The following is a 20013-nucleotide window of genomic DNA, read 5'->3' as shown; positions in this document are numbered from 1 at the left end:
TCCTTGCTGCATCACAAGTACATGTTTCTTGATCATTAAGGGATGCAGCCTTTTGTTTAAAATCAGCACAGTTCCACATAGCCGCACAGTTGTTGTCGATTCTCAGGAAAGGATCAACCTTTCCACAACAAAAATGAAATTTATGGTTACACTGGACACATACGAAGCCACTTTTAACAGGTTTCATGCATTTTTTTGCAAAATTGACACTGTATAACATTATTTTTGCGAACTTCTATATTCAAAACTTCTACAACTGACACCATCTTGACTCACTTGCAGTCTCTGTCTTCCTCTATAGTTTTTGCCCTCTACAACTCTCTCTGGTACCACAGAAATCATTCCCTGAAGTCTTAACAGATGCCCTATCATCCTGTCCTTTCCACATATTCCTATCCACTCTAATTCTACACAGAACCTCAATATTCCTTACCTTATCAGCTTACCTAATTTTCACAATTCATCTGCAGCAACACTTCTCAAATTCTTCAAAAGTCTTCTCTTCTAGTTTTCCCACAGTCCATGTTTCAGTATCATACAATGCTGTGCTTTAAACGTACATTCTCAGAAATTTCTTCCTCAAATTAAGGCCTACATTGATACTAATAGACTTCCCTAGGCCAGGAATGCTCTTTTCACCAGTGCTTTTCTGCTTTTGATGTCCTCCCTGCTCTACCTGTCATTGGTTATTTTGCTGCCTAGGTAGCAGAATTCCTTAACTTCATCTACTGCATGACCATCAGTCCTAATGTTAAGTTTCCCACTGTTCTCATTTCTGCTACTTCTTATTACATTTTTCTTTCTTCAATTCATATTCTATATTTATTAGACTGTTCATTCCATTAAGCAAATCATGTAATTCTTCTTCACTTTCACTCAGGATAGCAATCTCATCAGCAAATCATTGACATCCTTTCACTTTACATTTTAATTCCACTCCTGAACCTTTATTTCCATCATTGCTTCTTTCACATAAGAGATTGAACAATAGGGGCAGAAGACTACAAACCTGTCTTACATCCCTTTTAAATTCAAGCACTTCATTCTTGGTTGTCCATTTTATTATTACCTCTCGCTCTTGTACATATTGTATATTATCTGTCTCTCACCCTAGCTTACCACTTTTTTTCTCAAAATTTTGAACATCTTGCACCATTTTACATTGTCGAACGCTTTTTCCAGGTCAACAAACCCTACGAACATGTCTTTATTTTTCTTTAGTCTTACTTCCACTTTCAACTGCAACATCAAAATCATCTCTCTGGTGCCTTTACTTTTCCTAAAGCCAAACTGATCATCATTTAACACATCCTCAATTTTCTTGTCCATTTTTCTGTATATATCCTTGCTGGCAACCTGGCTGCATTGTGTGATAATTCTCACACTTCTCGGCTCTTGCAGTCTTCGGAATTGTGTGGATGATGTTTTTTTGAAAGACAGATGGTATGTTGCCAGACTGATACATTCTACACACTAACATGAATAGTTGTTTTGTTTCCACTTCCTGCAATGATTTTAGAAATTCAGATGGAATGTTATCTATCCCTTCTGCCTTACTTGATCTTAAGTCCTCCAAAGCACCCATAAATTCTTATACTAATACTGGATCCCATATCTCTTCTAAATTGAATCTTGTTTCTTCTTCTATCACATCAGACAAATTTTCATACTCATAGAGGCCTTCAATGTACTCTTTCCACCTACCTACTCTCTCCTCTGCATTTAACAGTGAAATTCCTGTTGCACTCTTAATGTGACCACCTTTAACTTCAATTTCACCATATGTTATTTTGAATTTTCTATATGCTGAGTCAGTTCTTCCAACAATCATTTCTTTTTTGATTTCTTCACATTTTTCATGCAGCCATTTCATCTTAGCTTCCCTGCACTTCCTATTTATTTCATTCCTCAGTGATTTGTATTCCTAAATTTCCCTGAACATTTTTATACTTCCTCCTTTCACTGATCATCTTAAGAATTACTTATGTCAACCACAGTTGCTTCACAGTTACCCTCTCTGTACCTATGTTTTTCTTTCTAACTTCTGTGATTGTCATTTTTGGAAATGTCCAATCCTCTTTAACAGTACTGCATACTGAATTATTCTTTATTGTTGTGCCTATAGCCTTAGAGAGCTTCAAGTAAATCTCATCATTCCTTAGTACTTCCATATCCCACTTCTTTGCATACTGATTCTTCCTAACTAATCTCTTAAACTTCTGCCTCCTCTTCATCACTACTACATTGTGATCTGAGTCTTTATCTGCTCCTAGTTACACCTTACAACCCAGTATCTGATTTTGGAATCTCTGTCTGACCATGATGTAACCTAACTGAAATCTTCCTATATCACCCAGCCTTTTCCAAGTATACCTCCTCCTCTTATGATTCTAGAACACAATATTTGCTATTACTAGCTGAAATTTATTATATAACTCAGTTCGTCTTTCTCCTCTCTCATTCCGTGTTGCAAGCCCATATTCTCCTATAACCTTTTCTTCTAATTCTTCCCCTACAACTGCATTCCAGTCCCCCATCAGTATAAGACTGTCAACTCCCTTTACTTACTGTATTACCCTTTCAATATCCTCATATACTTACTCTATCTCTTCATCTTCAGCTTCGATGTTAGCATATGTTCCTGAACTATTATCATCAGTGTTGGTTTGCTGTCAATCCTGTTAAGAACAACCCTATCACTGAACTGTTCATAGTAACACACTCTCTACCCTATCTTCCTATTCATAATGAATACTAAACCTGTTATATCATTTTATGCTGCTTCTGATATTACTCAATACTCATCTGACCACAAATCTCTGTCTTTTTTCCATTTCACTTCACTGAGACCTACTAAATCTAGATTGACCTTTCCATTTCCCTTTTTGGATTTTCTAGCTCTTCTACCACGTTCAAGATTCTAAAATTCCATGCACCAACTAATAGAATGTTATCCTTTTTTTTGGTTATTCAATCTTTTCCTTGTGGCCACCTCCTCTGTGGTAGTCACCTCCCAGAGATCTGAAATGGGAGACTCACCCAGAGATCTGAATGGGAGACTCACCCAGAGATCTGAATGGGAGACTCACCCAGAGATCTGAATGGGAGACTATTCTGGAATCTTTTGCCAATGGAGAGATCATAATGACACTTTTATTTTCAATTACAGGCCACATCTCCTGTGGATACACTTTGTGTGTCTTTAATGTAGTGGTTTCCATTGCCTTCTGTATCCTCATGCCATTGATTATTGCTGATACTTCTGCCTTTAGGGGCAGTTTCCCACCCAAAGGAAAAGAGAGTGCCCTGAACCTCTTTCCACTCCTCCACCCTCTTTGACAAGGCCTTTGGCAGTATGAGGGTCACTTCTTATGCTGGAAGTCTTTGGTTGCCAATGTTGATTATTAATCAAAATATAAGAGGTGGAGGTTTTGAACCTGGGACTGAGGAAATTTTGATTACTAATCAAAGACACTACCCCCAGACCACTTATGGAATAGGATAAGTCTGTGACAGGACTAGAATGGGAGAGTAGACTTGCTGAGTGGATGAAACAGACAAGTCTTGAACCTGGGACTTCCACAGGGATAGGATCCCTATGGCAAGGCATTAAAAGTAAGAATGTCATAGAGACAGACCAGGATGTTGTGTAAGATGGGTGGGAAACAGAATATCACTTTAGGAGGGGTGGGACAGATTGTGTGTAGGATGTCCCTCATTTCTGGACATGATGATAGATAGATTAGACTTTTGTTCCATTAGATACATTATGAAGAGACCCTCCAGGATGTGAAACAGGTCATAAAAAAGAATACACAATAAATATGAACAAAAAAAAAACCTAATATTCTAATGCACCTTCCGCAGATCCCAAGTGAATTGGTCCTCACTGGTGTAGAGTAAATATATTAAAAACATAAATGAATCTCAAACATATTTTTATTTAAAAATAATAAATAACTTGTCACAAAATGTGTAAATGCTCAGCACGCAGAGGGGCATATGATAATTCTTTGGCTATTGTAGCCAGGCATCGCCAAAGCCAAAGCCAAAACCCTGCAGAGGACATGGTTTAGTCACTCCAGCCCAGTCAAAATAGCCACTGTGTCAGATAATGATTGTTGATTTTAGAAATTAATTAAAACCCTAGTGTATCCAGTTATCTAAGTGCCAGTGCTTTGCAGTTAGTGATACAATGCTATCTCAAAGTGTCTGATTGAGTATGAAAAAGCTTTGAAGTTTATATGTTTTTCCCTATGGCAAGTGTCGTAGCTCTGTGTATTATGAGAGTACCAGCTCCTCTTGTGTGTAAGCAGCCTACACAAGCTGTGGTGAGCTGATGCAATGGCTCACAGTCAGCAGAACCAGTTGCAGTTCAGCAGAAGCAGCTGTACTTGCAGCTGGCAGCATGTTGTGCATCTCATGTATGCCATATCAACTGTATGGTGCAGCATATCAGTGAGTGTTATGTTGAATCACCTGCTTCAGCCAGTCTCAGTACAGCCCATAAGTTGGTATGCAATTTGCAACATGGCACACAAGGACACTGGAGTGGTGAACAATTCACATTCCTCTCGGTCAAGTGACATGAGTACTGAGGTGAGATAACAGCAGCTTTCCCACTTCCTGGATGAGGAATTCATTGTTGGACAGAAGACAATGGCAGCTAAAATGTTAGTGCTTAAAGACTGCCTATCATTGTGGGCTTTAGCACAGGCAAAACTTGTTGGCATGGTGGAGAATATGGAAAAAGTCTTCCACATCAGTGGGAGCAACAATGTTCTCATGATATCGGGCCATGAAGGAAAATATAGAAAAGGCAGTGAGAAAGCAATGCACGATGGTTTTTATCAAATTGAAGAATGGGAAAGACATCAAGAAAGTCCCAAATCCTGTTCAGTATCTCCTCATTAGCTACATGATGCACCCATCTAATCTTTAGCATTCTTCTGTAGCACCACATTTCGAAAGCTTCAGTTCTCTTCTTGCCTCTACTATGTATCATTTACATTTCACTTATAAGCAAGGCTATACTCCAAATAAATACCTTAAAAAAGCATTTCTAACACTTAAATCTATATTTGATGTTAAGAAATTTTTCTTCTTTGGAAACATTTTTCTTGCCCCTGCCATTTTACATTTTATATCCTCTCTACTCTGCCTAGCATCAGTTATTTTACTGCCCAAATAGCAAAACTCATCTACTATTTTAATATCTCATTTCCTAATTTAATTACATCAGTACTGCCTGATTTAATTTGGCTACATTCCATTACCTTTGTTGTGTTTTTGTTAATGTTCAGCTTACATTTTCCTTTCAAGACACTGTCCAATTCTTTTAAACTGCTCTTCCCAGTCCTTTGCTGTCTCTGACAGAATTACAATGTCATCAGCAAACCTCAATGTTTTTATTTCTTCTCTCCGAGCTTTAATTCCTTTCCCAGATTTTTCTTTGGTTCCCTTCACAGCTTGCTCAATGTACAGACATAACATTCGGATAGACTACAATCCTGTCTCACTCCCTTCTCAATTATTGCTTCCCTCCCCTGCCCCTCAACTCTCCTAACTCCTGTCTCATTTTTGTACAAATTTTAAATAGTTTTTTACTCCCTGTATTTTACGCTAGTTACTTTCAGAATTTCAAAGAGGGTATCCCAGTCAGCTTTCTCTAAATCTACGAATGGTATAAACATAGGTTTGCTTTCTCTTAACCTATCTTCTAAGAGAAGTTGTAGGGTCAAACATTGCCTTGTGTATTCCTACATGTCTTCGGAATCAAAACTGATCTTCCCTCAGGTTGGCTGCAACAAGTTTTTCCATTCTTCTGTAAATAATTCAAGCTAGTATTTTGTGACCAGGACTTCTTAAACTGATGGTTCAGTAATGTTCACACCTGTCAGAATCTGTTTGCTTTTAACTTGGAATTATTACTTTCTTCTTGAAGTCTGAGGGTATTTTGCCTGTCTTTTGCATCTTCCACGCAAGTTCTATCACGGTTGCCTCCTCCAAGAACATCAGTAGTTATGACAGAACTTTACCTGCTCTTTAAGTTTCCTACAGGCATTATCTGTCTTTTTGCCAATTATATATGCTTCTAGAGCCTTACATTTGTCTTCTACCTTCTCCTGCTATCTGTCAATCTCATTTTTTAGACTTTTATATTCCCTTTCACTTGATTCATTTACTGCACTTTTCTCCTTTTATTAATTAAATTCAATGTAACCTTTGACATCCAAGGATTTCTACTATGTCTTGTCTTCTTAACTACTTGATCCTCTGCTGTCTTTACTATTTCATATCTCACAGCCACCCATTCATCTTCTACTGTGTTCCTTTCCTCTGTTGTAATCAATCATTGCTAATGCTTGCTTTGAAATTCTCAACAGTCTCTTGCTATTCCAAATTATCCAGATTTCATATCCTTAATTTCCTACCTTTTTGCAATATCTTTAGATATAATCTAGATTTCATAATCAATAATTTGTGGCCAGAGTCATCTGCTACTGGAAATATGTTACAGTTTAAAATCTGGTTCCAAAATCGCTCTCTTACCATTATACAATCAATCTGAAACCTTGTGTTGTCTTCAGGTCTCTTCTGTGTATAAACTTTCTTTCACAATTCTTAAACCAAGTGTTAGCAATGATTACATCATGTTCTGGTGTGAAAGGTTGTTCCACCTTTTTCTCACAATCAGATGAAAGATGTTCAGTTAAAAATGTTGTTGAGGTAGCTATCATGTAAAGGGTATCCAATACGCACTTCAGTTTAGATCTGTGCAGAGAAAATGCGAGAAGCATGAGCATAGGACATCAGCAAGGCACAATGCTGTCGGGGGTCTCTGAGTGTTCTGGAGGTGGTGTTTACACTATGGCATTATAGCTTGGCAGTGTTTTGGGAGGCACAGAGGAACCACCTCTCTGACAATGTAGACACCTAAAAACAATTGATAGAATCTCGACAAGTGTCTTTCTCTGATGTACTGTTATGAAATTCATTTCAGAAGTGTTGTTCTGACAAAGAGAGGTCCCCAGTGATGCAATCAGCTTTCTGAAACTATCTATATGGTGATGCAGGTTGTAAACTTATCCACCCACACATCATCATTAAAGTTCTATGTCTCTGCAAACAGTTTAGAAAGCTTTGAGAGGCGTAAGATATAGAAAAGAAAAACTTTTAATTATATTGAATTTCTCTTCTCATTGTTGACTCTAATACTTACTGTATCTAGGAGTACACTCATGAGGCTGCAATTTCTATAACATTACAGGTTCTTGTTGAACTAAATAACTGATAAAGATTTGCCTGTTGCTATGAATATATTTTTATTTTATCCCATTCTTCTAACTCACACTGACTTAATAATCTTCACTTCTGTCACATAACAGATGACGTTATTGGCGACACAATCAAAAACATGTCTGATTTCATCAGAGGCATGACCACTACTCCTAACATTCTGCAGTACTCACCTCATTCCAGAGAGTTTACAAAGAAAAAGAGTTCACTAACCTTTTTTTTTTACCGAAGAAGAATCTTTGCTAAAATATATCATTATTTTGTAAATCAATCCAGTAATAAATTTGATAATTAGGGTTAGATTGTGAAATTAATAATATTAATTTTAAGTATGCCAGAAATTTTGTAATTTCAAATATTTTTAAAAGAAGAGTAATTTTAACTGTATGTATAGAGTACTAACAAATTAATTTCTTTTTACATATTTTAGCCCTAAACATCACACATCATATATAAAATTGCACAAAGTCCATTCAGTTAGACACTGATATAATGTTCACCTATACAAGAATCGATAATATACATGGTGTTGGTTATTTCTAAATAAATTTAAAAAAAAGGAGGTAATGTTAGAGGAGGGTGACCCATTATAATATCCCCCTCACAAAATTTGTAAATAGTATGTTTACAATATACAGCATACAAAATGATGCCCAGAATAGCAAATAGACATATCTGATAAGAACATTATTACAGAAAAATATCTACTATACAAATCATAATCTACACATGTATCAGGATATGCCATTCAGATTTTCAGATCTGTGGAACTTACTGTCACATGACAAATAATTTAAAAAATCAAAACTATAACATTACACCAGTAAACTACAGAAATAATTACAGATACAAAGTAAATTACTAGAATCTATAGAATCACGATGACATAGGATACCCAAAACAGTGTTAAGTACGAGTCTGTCCACAACTCAAGATCCAATAAGATACAATATTGCACTATTCAAGATGGATTCAGGGAAACATAATCATAAATCAGTTTTGAACAATGACACAATGTAGTAGCTTGAGAACCAAAATCAAGAGTATCAAAGCAGACATGTATACCTCTTGTTATATTGTCCATACAACTAACCTACGTACATAAAGACCAAGAAGATTCATTTACAAATGATTCAAAAAAGGAAATACTGATTTGAAGTTACATAATGTATTGTAAAGTTAATCCCCCTACAAGTATTTATGATGAATAACACCGTCATTAGCAGTTTGGTTAACAATTCACAAATACTAGTCACAACACACATCCAGTCGACTGATGCTAGAGTATGTTACCCAGCACCCACAATCTCTTACAAGTTGACTGGTCCAGCAGGGTACTGCCATACAGCAGTGTGGGCAGTGGATCATCCCACATCTTTCAGTTTCCTCCTTAAAGTTCTCATCACACCCTTAAACAGATAGGTAACTTCCTGTCTAGCATTCACATCCAATCCTGCAACTTTGTTTTGTGTACTATAAATGCTGTTCAATACCTTCTTGATATCACTTGAGATATTCTCCTTGAGTGGCTTTTCAAACTCAATTATATGGGATTTATGTCAGGTGAAATTGAAAAGTGTTCACATATGAAACATTAATAAACAGAGTAAAATGCAAAATAAAAATGTGGACTATTAAGATATTACATACAGATATGCTCAGATACTATTCCTAATTTTTGCAGTAAATGTGTGAATATTGTCCCGTTCCAAAATTGCCAAAAGATCTACTCATTTAGCCTCTCTCTCTCTCTCTTTCTTTCTCTCTCTAAAAGACAGAACTTCAAAAATCACAACATCTTACATACTAAATTCCAGAGAAATGAAACACAGTTTTGTAGACTTATGAATCTATAGATAGATTTAAACTCTGTCAATGGATAAGACAGAACTCTAGAAAGTACATGACCTTACACCCTACATTCTTGGAAAACAAAACACAATCAAATAGTCTTATAAACCTATACACATAGTGAATATTTTCTTCTAGACTAGTTATCATTATGCATTTATGCTCATATATCTTGTTCTCTATACTAAATGTTAACAGTGCTTGACATGTTACATACTTGCTTTGCTTACCAGTAGCTCCTCTTATCTTCACACCTACAATGGGCACTCCCACAAAATTCTTACTATATTTAATCTTGTCTCTAAATCATTCACATATACCACAAATTGGGCTACCTGTATCAATCAAACAGTTCCCTTCCCACTTATAAGTCTTAATCTTAATATAAGGACATCCAAAATCTGAATCATCATCTCTGTTATTAGACATTTCATGTAAAAGATCACTTTCAATTTCATCAAATACTACATCCACACTGTTTTTGCAGGATTTTATAAACTTTACTGGTACCAATGCATTACTTTGGTCACACACGTTGTTAGGTAAAGGTTAACACACTGAAATGGTTCTGTAGCATAATTAACATCAGAAGGAACACAAAATATATTACTGTCAAAATTACATTTCCAACTTAGATCTTCTTTCACTTAATTCCACCAATTTGAATACAAATTCTGACTAACAACAGGTAACTTATTCCAGCATGCACATTTATCTATGTTATCATCAGTTTAGTCCCAAACAAATTTCAAAAAATTTTCACCTTTATTCTCTAGGCTTTCAGATAACTCACCTTTACTGTTTGGATCATTACTCTGCAAGACATTAGTGAGAAACTGCTTTGACTGGACTGGTATCCCACGATGCTTACTCACATCATCACATATTATTACTTACCTGACCTGTATTCTCAAATAACTCTGAAACTTCATTATTCTTAAACTCCACAAATACCTGATACTCATCATCATCATCATCATCAACACCACAATTCTCATCACGATCAAAGTCATACACCTCACCTACACACATTTGCAATAAGTTAACCAGTCTCAGACTTACCAACCTCAGTCATTTCACAGCTCTCATTCACATCTACATCAAAAGTACCACCAATTCAGATCCAATACAGTCATCACCTGTTTTGCATATATCAATAACAACAGAAGAAATCATTAATACACTCCACATCAAAAGTCTCATTACTCTCCCATTCTGGTTTGTGATTAGTATCTACATTATTATAACGCCATAACTGCCATCTGCTTTTCATCTCCTGTGCAGCAAGCTACATAAATTTAAGTATTAACTGTAGATTTTCTTACTTGTAACTTCTTTTTCTGTGTGTTTTTGCTTTTAGGAAGCTTTAACTTTCAAATACTACTAATAGTGTTCCACAGATTTCGTGTTTGTTTTGAATACAGTCTAGAGACAGTTAGTGTTTATTTTCATTGTTTCCAACAAGAAGTGTCTAGTAACCACAGTTTAGACATCTATCAGCCGCCTTTAGTGAATTAGCAGTCTAGTTAAAGTTGATTACTTATCTCTTTACAGGAAATTGTTGATTTCTTAGGATGGATAAGATGTGTGACTGCTGTGTATGGACGCATTAGGAGCTGGCCACTGTTCACAAACAGTTGAACGTGCTGATGGCCATGGTCAGCCACCTTCAGACTGTTGCCTCGGAGTGTAGTGGCAGTGGGGAGCCTGGTGTGTCGCATGGAACATACCAGGTGTTACATGCTTCACCCACGGTCCCTGAGGGGGGTGGTGGGTTCAACAGCGTTCATGTCGCACGAGGCGGGGGGTCAATGAGGAGGCCGGCCATGTGGCATCACCCACTCTGCCTGTGAGTCGACATGTGGCCGCTCCTTCAGCAAAGTCTGAGCAGACACATGGGGGAAGGGGTTTATTAGTGATAGGGAGCTCCAATGTTAGGCGGGTGATGTAGTCCCTTAGAGAAATAGTGGAAACATCGGGGAAGGAGGTCAGTGTTCACTGTCTGCTTGCCGGGGGCTCTCATGCAAGATGTGGAGGAGGCCCTGCCAGAGGCGATAGAGAGCATTGGGTGCACCTGACTGCAAATTGTTGCTCATGTTGGCACCAATGACTCCTGCTGTCTGCATTCAGAGGTCATCCTCAGCTCATACAGGTGGTTGGCGGAGATGGTGAAGGCAGAAACCCTCACTCATGGGGTGGAATCTGAGTTAACTATTTGTAGTGTCATTCCCAGAATTGAGCGAGGTCCTCTGGTTTGGAGCCGAGTGGAAGGCTTAAACAAGAGGCTCAGAAAATTCTGCGGAGATCTAGGGTGCAAATTTCTCGACCTCCGCTATCAAGTGGAGAAATATAGGGTTCCCCTGAATAGGTCAGGCGTGCACTACATGCAGGAAGCACCTAAAGGGTAGTGGGGTATGTGCGGAGTGCACATGTGGGTTTTTTAGGTTAGAGAATTCCCTCCCTAGACCCGACAAGACGCCTCCTGAGATGCAACAAGATAGCAGTCAGCAAAACGCAACAGGGAATGACAATATTAATGTGGTAATAGTAAACTGCAGGAGCGTCTAAAGAAAGGTCCCAGAACTGCTCTCATTAATAAATGCCCACATACTACTAGGAACGGAAGATTGGCTGAAACCAGATCTAAACAGTAATGAAATTCTAAACTCAGATTGGAATGTATACCGCAAAGACAGGCTGGACAGTGAAAAGGGGGGGGGGGGGGGGGAGTGTTTATAGTGATCAAAAGTGCAATAGTATTGAAGGAAATTGACAGAGATCCGAAAAGCGAAATAATTTGGGTGAAGGTCATGGTTAAAGCAGGTTCAAACATGGTAATTGGATGTCTCTATAGGCCCCCTGGATCAGCAGCTGTTGTGGCAGAACACCTGAAGGAAAATTTGGAAAATATTTCAAGTAGGTTTCCCAACCATGTTATAGTTTTGGGTGGAGATTTTAATTTACCAGATACAGACTGGGAGACTCAAACATTTATAACGGGTGGCAGGGACAAATATCCCAGTGAAATTTTTTTAAGTGCATTATCTGAAAACTACCTTGAGCAGTTAAACAGTGAATCGACTAGTGGCAATAACATATTAGACCTAGACCTTCTGGTGATGATGAACAGACCCGAACTATTTGAAACAGTTAACACAAAAGGGAATCAGCAATCATAAAGCTATTACAGCATCGGTGATTTCAGCTGTAAATAGATATATTCAAAATGTAGGAAGATTTTGCTCTTTAGCAAAAGTGACAAAAAGCAGATTTCACAGTACTTGATGGCTCAACGCAAAAGTTTTATCTCAAGTACAAATAGTGTTGAGGATCAGTGGACACAGTTGAAAACCATCGTACAATATGCATTAGATTAGTATGTGCCAAGCAAGATCGTAAGAGTTGGAAAAGAGCCGCCGTGGTACACCAACTGAGTTAGAAAACTGCTACGGAAGCAAAGGGAACTTCACAGCAGACATAAACATAGCCAAAGCCTTGCAGACAAACAAAAATTACACGAAGCGAAATGTAGTGTGAGGAGGCCTATGCTAGAGGTATTCAATGAAATTCACCGAGGATTCAGCAGTATATTGCTCCCTCCTACGTATATCTCACGAAGAGACCATGAGAATAAAATCAGATAGATTGGAGCCCACACAGAGGAATACCAATAATCTTTCTTTCCATGAACAATACGAGACTGGAATAGAAGGTAGAACCAATAGAGATACTCAAGGTACCCTCCGCCACACATGGTCCGGTGGCTTGCAGAGTATAAATGTATTTATAGATGTAGATAATTAAACACAGTTTTCCAAAACTTTTAATCAAAATATAAATGAGAAATCTGATATTCCTTCTGTTCAACTTCAGATACATGTGCCACATTATTAATACTATTATTATTGTCTACATGCAAGTTTAAATTGGGGGTCCTGTAATTGTATTTCCTCGCCCCAAAACTGTGGGCCTTCATTGAGGTGGTTTCCCGAATGGCCACCTCTATGACTCTTTCTCCTATTAAACTGTCCATGGTTATCCCCATTGTTCGTGTTCTGCTGATGTTCAAAGTTTCTGTCCCTATTACCATTTTGGCCCTGATTGAAGTTACCACTATCTCTGTTTCTGTAGTTGTTCCCATTTCGGTTATTATGGTACATGTTTTTTCTACTGTTCTATCCAGCCTGCCTACATGTCATAAACATTGTTCTAGACAGTGGTCAGGTCCATGTACTAAATCCCACTGCAACCTTTCTGGTAATTTCCTTTTGAGTGCATCAATCAACGCCATTTCATCAAACGATCTGTCAAGGTGTGCTAATTACTCAAGTTGATTCTTACAAAACACTTTCAGTGTACTGTCCCTATTCCTATAATTTGGACCATTGATAAATTCACTTTTAATTATCCCTTGTTCAGCTTCTGACAAAAATTAATTTAAAAAACTTTTTTCAAAACTTTGATATGTCTCCCATTTAGATTTACCCAAGACAGAGCTTCACCTTCAAGACATCTTTTAACAAATTTAATCTTTTGGCATCAATCATGCCTGACACAATACTATCTCTACAGAGGTGAAGAAAATCTACTGGGTGTAAATTGTCTGATGGAAATTTTTTGATTGGAATGTTGGACCATGCAATACCATCATTTGAATACAAATTATTGTGAATACAATTTTCCTGAACTACTGATATTTTTTATCTAAAACATTTACATTAGTTAGGATACTGTTTTCAAAATTTAAATTTTTTAAATCTAAACTACTGAAGTTCTGTTCCATTCTTTCTGTTACGGCTTTCTGTTCAACTCTGATGTCCTCAACATTCTCCACTTGTTGTGCAGATTGGGCCATGAACTCATTTTCCAAAACAATAAATTTATCTTCTAATACATTGACTTTTTCATTCACACTTTTTGCTCCCTCTGAGAACCCATTATTCAGTTTCGAAACTCAATTACTAAGTTAGTCTATTTGGTATTGTACCCTGTCCATTTTATTATTATTTTCAGTTTGTATTCCTGTTAACTGATCATTGACTGCACTAAATTTGCTATTGTTATCTGCTTTTATTTCCGTTAACTGATCATTAACTGCACTAAATTTGCTATTGTTATCTGTCTTTGTTTCCTCTAATTTTACTAAAATAAGCTGTAAAATATCGGTTTCGATGTTTGTTTGCTGATGACACTTTCACTTGGTTCAAACATGTCTTGGCTGGGTTCTACAGCTTTCGCATCTGCATCATCACCCTCATTTCTATTCATTTTGCTAGCAATCACTTGAGCCCACCAAAAAACATTAATTTCACAACTGGTTAGTGCTTATCTTTTCTGATACCCACCCCTTTCAAAATTGATACAAACTGTCCCATTTACATCAAATTTTATAAAAGGTAAAAAACATTCTGCATTAAGCATAAACTTATGTATCATATTATCACAATTATGTAATTATTCATACAATATCATATCTTCTATTAATCCAATATCCTTCGCAGTTTATTAAGACTTCTTCACCCAAAGACAAACTGGATAAGAGATTACTTTCAAAGAATAGCTTAGGCAAAAATACGACCTAACTATAAATGGATGGTGGGAGAGACTGACTGGCTAGGCAAAAATAAAACCTAACTATACAAGGAGACCACATCAGCTGCTGTCAACATTACAATCGAGACCATGGGAGAGAATGGCTGGCTAGGCAGATTTAATCTTTATCACATGTTGCCACTTAGCAAATCAAAATAAGTTGAGACAACGTGGGATGAGTCATGAAGACAGGCAGGGGCACCCCTGGAACAACTGAGGACAACACCATAAAATTTCCTAGCGGGCACATCTCCCTACTCCCTAATCACTGAAGATGACTTAAATACTTAGTGGGCACAATCCTCCAACAACCGAGGACGACTTCTTCCAAATACTTAGCAGGCACAATCCTCCAACAACTGATGACAACTTAATCACATACCAGGAGCAATTTTGGGTGACATTATCACAATTCCAAACTGATATGTTTCTCTAATGATGGATAATAATATAGTATAAGTAGTAAGTGGATACTGTAAGAAGTAGGGGGCTAATGTAAGAAGTTGGGGGAATTCTGTGCAGGAAAACTTTATTGCAGAAGAAACACCGGAAACAAATAGGGATCAGACGGTTGTCACTCCACCCATTAACACAGAACGTTAACATCCCTGGGAGACAGATGTGACTCCACCCGGATCCCATGGATCTGACGTTAACCTCACTCGATTACTTACGGACCAATACTTCTTGTTAAATTTTGTGTGCAAGCCTCCCCACAACAAAACAATTACCACTTTACCAGAAAACACAACATTAAGTAAAGTTATTTTATTTTTTACTCTGTCATGGTCAGGTTTGAATGCTTCGTACAAATAGTCTATAACATTGCTATTATCCTTAAGTTTGGAAACAGCAACAGTCGAAACGTTTTGGGAGATTATCCTCACGGCAACTTTTCTATTGATTATTTCCTCTATCTGTTCCTCCACATTACTATTTATTAAGTCTGAAGTGACTATTTTCTCCTTACAGTCGCATTCCACATTATCCACTCATGCGTTAACGCCTGCAATTTGTGACTGGACTATAGGAATTAGTTTGTCCTGCTTCTCAACACTTTAAAGGAAAGTGTGAAAGCTTTGTTTTAGAGCATCAAATGTAACACTGCATACACTTTGAAATGATCCTAAGTTTCACCAAGTTCAGCTTCTAGTTTATTACATTTGTCTTCAATATCAACTTCTGAAATTGGTTATTCTGCTTTTGGCTAAGTTCAGTAACCATTTGATTCATCTGAATAGTTAAGGAATTACTTAATTCATTTTGTGAATCTAACTGCAAACTCTCCACTCTATCATTCAAGGCCTCCAATTTAGAACTTAAAACCTCACTCTGTGCTTCCAGCTTTTCACCCAGAGTTTCTGAATCTGGGCGTTTTGAGCTTTGATTAAATTCAGTACTTCAGACATGTCTGGCATTTCCCTACTCACTGTCATGGCCATGGCTGGTTCTGATATTTCCTCAATTTTTTGAGTATTGTCCATATTCTTCTTACTTTTAGATCTAGTGATCACTAAAAAAAATTCACCTCTAAGTATAATAACTATACTAAAAGTTTATTAGTGAACAGTGTCCTTAACTTCACACTCAAATAATTATTGTCTTTCGTTCACCCAGCGGAGAGTTTTATGCTGTGCTGGTATGGAATAGGTGCCAGTGAATGGCACGGGTGTCTGCAATGTCAAAGTTTGGTTTCAATGTTGGTGCCAGTGAATGAGTTTGTAGTCAGTACTGGTGAGCAGCCGTTGGTGTCGGTTGCTGGTTACAGCATCCATGCCCCTGCGATGTGTGTGAGGGCTGCTTACTCTCCACATTGGATCTTTGTCATCAAATAGATCTTGTTGTAACCCTTCTTAGTCTAAACTGTTGTGATTTTCATTATGTCTTCTCTTGTACGGTATTTATTAATTTTCACCCCTTTTTACTGTTTATGCAGAACCCAACTCTGTGAAACAATTTCCCTGTCTTGTTTCTATTGGTTGCTATGGCAACTCACAATATCTTCTTATCTTGATTTTGTTTCAAAATTCCTCTTTCTTCAAGTCCTGATCACGTCGGTCATCGCATTCTAACGTTTTCAGCAACAAGAGAAGCGAACTTCACACTTCTCTTACTACAGTTGATTACTTGAAACTTTTAGGCAATCCTCTTCTCTGGATTTGCGGATGCGTCAATCTCCACAACTTCTTCTCCAAAGAAATAATGTTAGTTAGAGGAACCAAACAACGACTCTCTCTCTCTCTCTCTCTCTCTCTCTCTCTCTCTCTCTCTCTCTCTAAGTAACTCAGTACCCTCATACTTTAAGTTCAGTTCAGGTATATTTTCATTTCCACAAGTCTCACATAAGAATACAAACTCTTGCAGGTCAACTGCGTCATTAACCATTAGATACTATTAAATATAATTACAAGGTCGTGGATTTAATAACCACCTGAGATCCAAAGACAAGTCTTGCTTCTAGCAAGTCTAATACCAAGATTAAGTAAGAGTCTCTAGACAAAACATGTTGCAACTGTCTATAACAATTACAATTATTCCATCACCAAGGAATAACACACAATTGCTCCTTGTACTTTCCATACAGGTTCTATGGCATGAGCGGCAACACTTGTCAACGTTGCTCATCTGATGCAGCCCCTGTCCTTCCATAACCAACGTCCATCCTGCGCACACAGACATGAGTTGCACAATAAATAGGCTCTCTGTCACACTTATCTTTAAAATATCACATGTTCAAGGTGGCAGAAGGTCGGGTGGTTCCAGAATTTATGTGTAAATCCTCGAATCACTACTTTCTGATTCCATCACAGGTGTGACCACTACTCCTAACATTCTGCAGTACTCAAATTATTCCAAATAGTTTACAAAAAAAGGATAGTTTACAAACTTTCTTTGCCAAAGAAGAATCTTTGCTAAAATATATCATTATTTTGTAAATCAATCGAGAAACAAATTTGATAATTAGTGTTAGATTGTGCAATTAATAACATTAATTTTAAGTATGCCAGAAATTTTCTAATTTCAAATATTTTTAAAAGAAGAGTAATTTTAACTCTATGTACAGAGCACTAACAAATTAATTTATTTTTACATATTTTAGCTGAAAACATAACACATGTATACAAAATCGTATAAAGTTCATTCAGTTAGACAGCTGATATAATGTTCACCTATTCAAGAATCGATAGTATACATGGTATCAGTTATCTCTATTTAAAAAAAGGTTATGTTACAGGAGTGTGCCCTACTATAAAGTGAAGATCCCATGTATCAAACACTGCAGCCATTCACCCTAAATGATGGGGGGAAAAAAAATCAGCATACTTTATGCATTCAATAGCATTAAAAAGTTGCATTATGTAGTCACGTTGCATGGTGTGCTGGATAGGATAACAGCTTTGCATGCAGGAGATTGTGTGGTCATATCTTGTCAGGTGCAGTAAGGATTTTTGTTTTCATTTTTAAATCTTTATTGGCATTACCTTCATCATCATTTTCTTTCAATTAATTGATTTATATGTATCTCTTTAATTCCATTCTTTTATCACATAATTATATCAACTGCTTCATTTGCTCATTTCTTTCTTCAATCATTCTTCCTCCAGCTGAAATCTTTGTTCATGCGTTTTAATTAATTTTAAGTATTTATTTCGATTTGATTTCTTTTGTTTTATCACCCTGTTTCTTCATTCACATTATTGCGTTCATTATATCTTTTTCTTATTTTACCTGAATTTTATTTTACTTATAAACCTGTCTTTCATTTAAATTTTCATCCACATTATTTTGTCCATAGTGCAATAGATATTTATGTTACGTTTTAAATGTTTTTATAAGGATTAACGTGAAAAAAAAAAAAAAAAAAAAAAAAAAAAAAAAAAAAAAAAAAAAAAAAAAGTTGGGCACCTGACAAAATTCAAAGCCACAACCTCCTGCATGCAAAGCTGATATCCTATCCATTATACCACATACACAAAATATACAATGCAACTTTTTTAACACTACTGAGTATCCCACCAAATTTCGAATTGTTTTTTGTCAATTACTCGCAAACAAGGGCCCACCTGGGTGAATGGCTGCAATGTGTGATACCTGGTGTCTTAACCTACATCACCATGTAGATATTTTCAAAACATTGATCACACTGCTGGAGACCTTCCCTCATAAGTAATAAGGGGTTTGTGACCAAATGTTGTTATATCAAATATGGGAACAACCAAATACAGAAGGGTTATCTAAAAAGGCATTTATGTCTTTTGTAGTGAATTGGTGTAAATGTGAGCTTTCTTACAGCCTTGACCATCTGTAGATGGAAACAAAGTCCCATAGCACAGTTGCATAGCAGGTCTTCTGCATCAAGAAAACATGAGAAGGTGACCATAAACCTTCAATAAGGTAAAAGTGCCTATGAACAGCTTCAAGGTGACATATCTTGAGTGAAGTAGTTGATTTAGTTACAACCTATAAACAAATCCCCCTTCTAAAGAACTTCCTTTGGCAACCATGACAGGATGGATAATTAACAATCCTCCATAGTTATTATTATTTAAAAAAAATTGGTAATGGTATGAGAAGAAGGGACAGCAGAAGCTTTTCAGAGTATTAAAGAAGCAGTAGGCAAAGTGGCTATACTGAATCACCCTGTCATCTTTGAACAATTTACATTAGCCATAGAGTAAATACCTCTGGAGTGAGCATTGCGTTCTGCGCATGTTGTCAACTTTAAACCAGGATTGTCACGTGTTTTCAGGACTTCGCTGTGCGTGTATGCTTTATGCAGAGTTTGAAGTTTATAACATCAAGAGCTTTTGTTGTGGTTTCACCGTTTGTTGATAGTGTAATAGAGATGGTGAATTACTGTTGTTGCTACGGATGCATAGAAATATATGTGAAAGGAGGGATAGTAACTTTTCATGGGTACTGTGTTTAAAAATTTTGAGACGCATTATGATTAAGGCTCGATTCTGTAGACCTATTTTTCTATGGTTTTCTGATTTTATGGCTCGTAGAAAAGCTTACAAACAATCGCTTCCTCTCGTAAATTTGCTAGTGGAACAGGAAAGGGCATTGTCAGTTGTTTCAGCAGATACTATCCTCCATGCATTTATCAGTGACTTGTTGATTATGTATATAGATTTGAAAGATGGAAGACAGATAAATTCAATAGAGGTATAGTCTATAATTGTCTTTGTATAATGTGTGTGTCCCAACCTTATTGTTTACTATAAAGTTACGGTAGGAGACCATGTTAAGTGTGTCTAGGACAAGGAG

General features: G+C 36.9%; 1 protein-coding gene across 2 annotated transcripts in view; it reads right to left on the bottom strand.

Annotated features, from left to right (window-relative positions):
* LOC126267283 (synaptonemal complex protein 3-like) overlaps nt 1-20013 on the bottom strand; it is a 112180-nt gene that overhangs the window by 45865 nt on the left and 46302 nt on the right. Inside the window, exon 4 of one of the 2 annotated variants that reach the window (XM_049972366.1) lies at nt 17042-17405. The exons of the other annotated variant lie outside the window; for it this stretch is intronic. Coding sequence (XP_049828323.1) covers nt 17364-17405 — 42 coding nt within the window. The 3' untranslated portion in view covers nt 17042-17363. Of the gene's footprint in view, nt 1-17041; nt 17406-20013 lie in introns of those variants that run through there. 2 annotated transcript variants of the gene reach the window in all.

The sequence above is a fragment of the Schistocerca gregaria genome, chromosome 1 (genome assembly GCF_023897955.1).
Source record: "Schistocerca gregaria isolate iqSchGreg1 chromosome 1, iqSchGreg1.2, whole genome shotgun sequence".
NCBI classification, from domain to species: Eukaryota; Metazoa; Arthropoda; class Insecta; order Orthoptera; family Acrididae; genus Schistocerca; species Schistocerca gregaria.
Note: the sequence above shows the minus strand (reverse complement) of the source record. Positions and strands in the feature narration are given on the sequence as shown.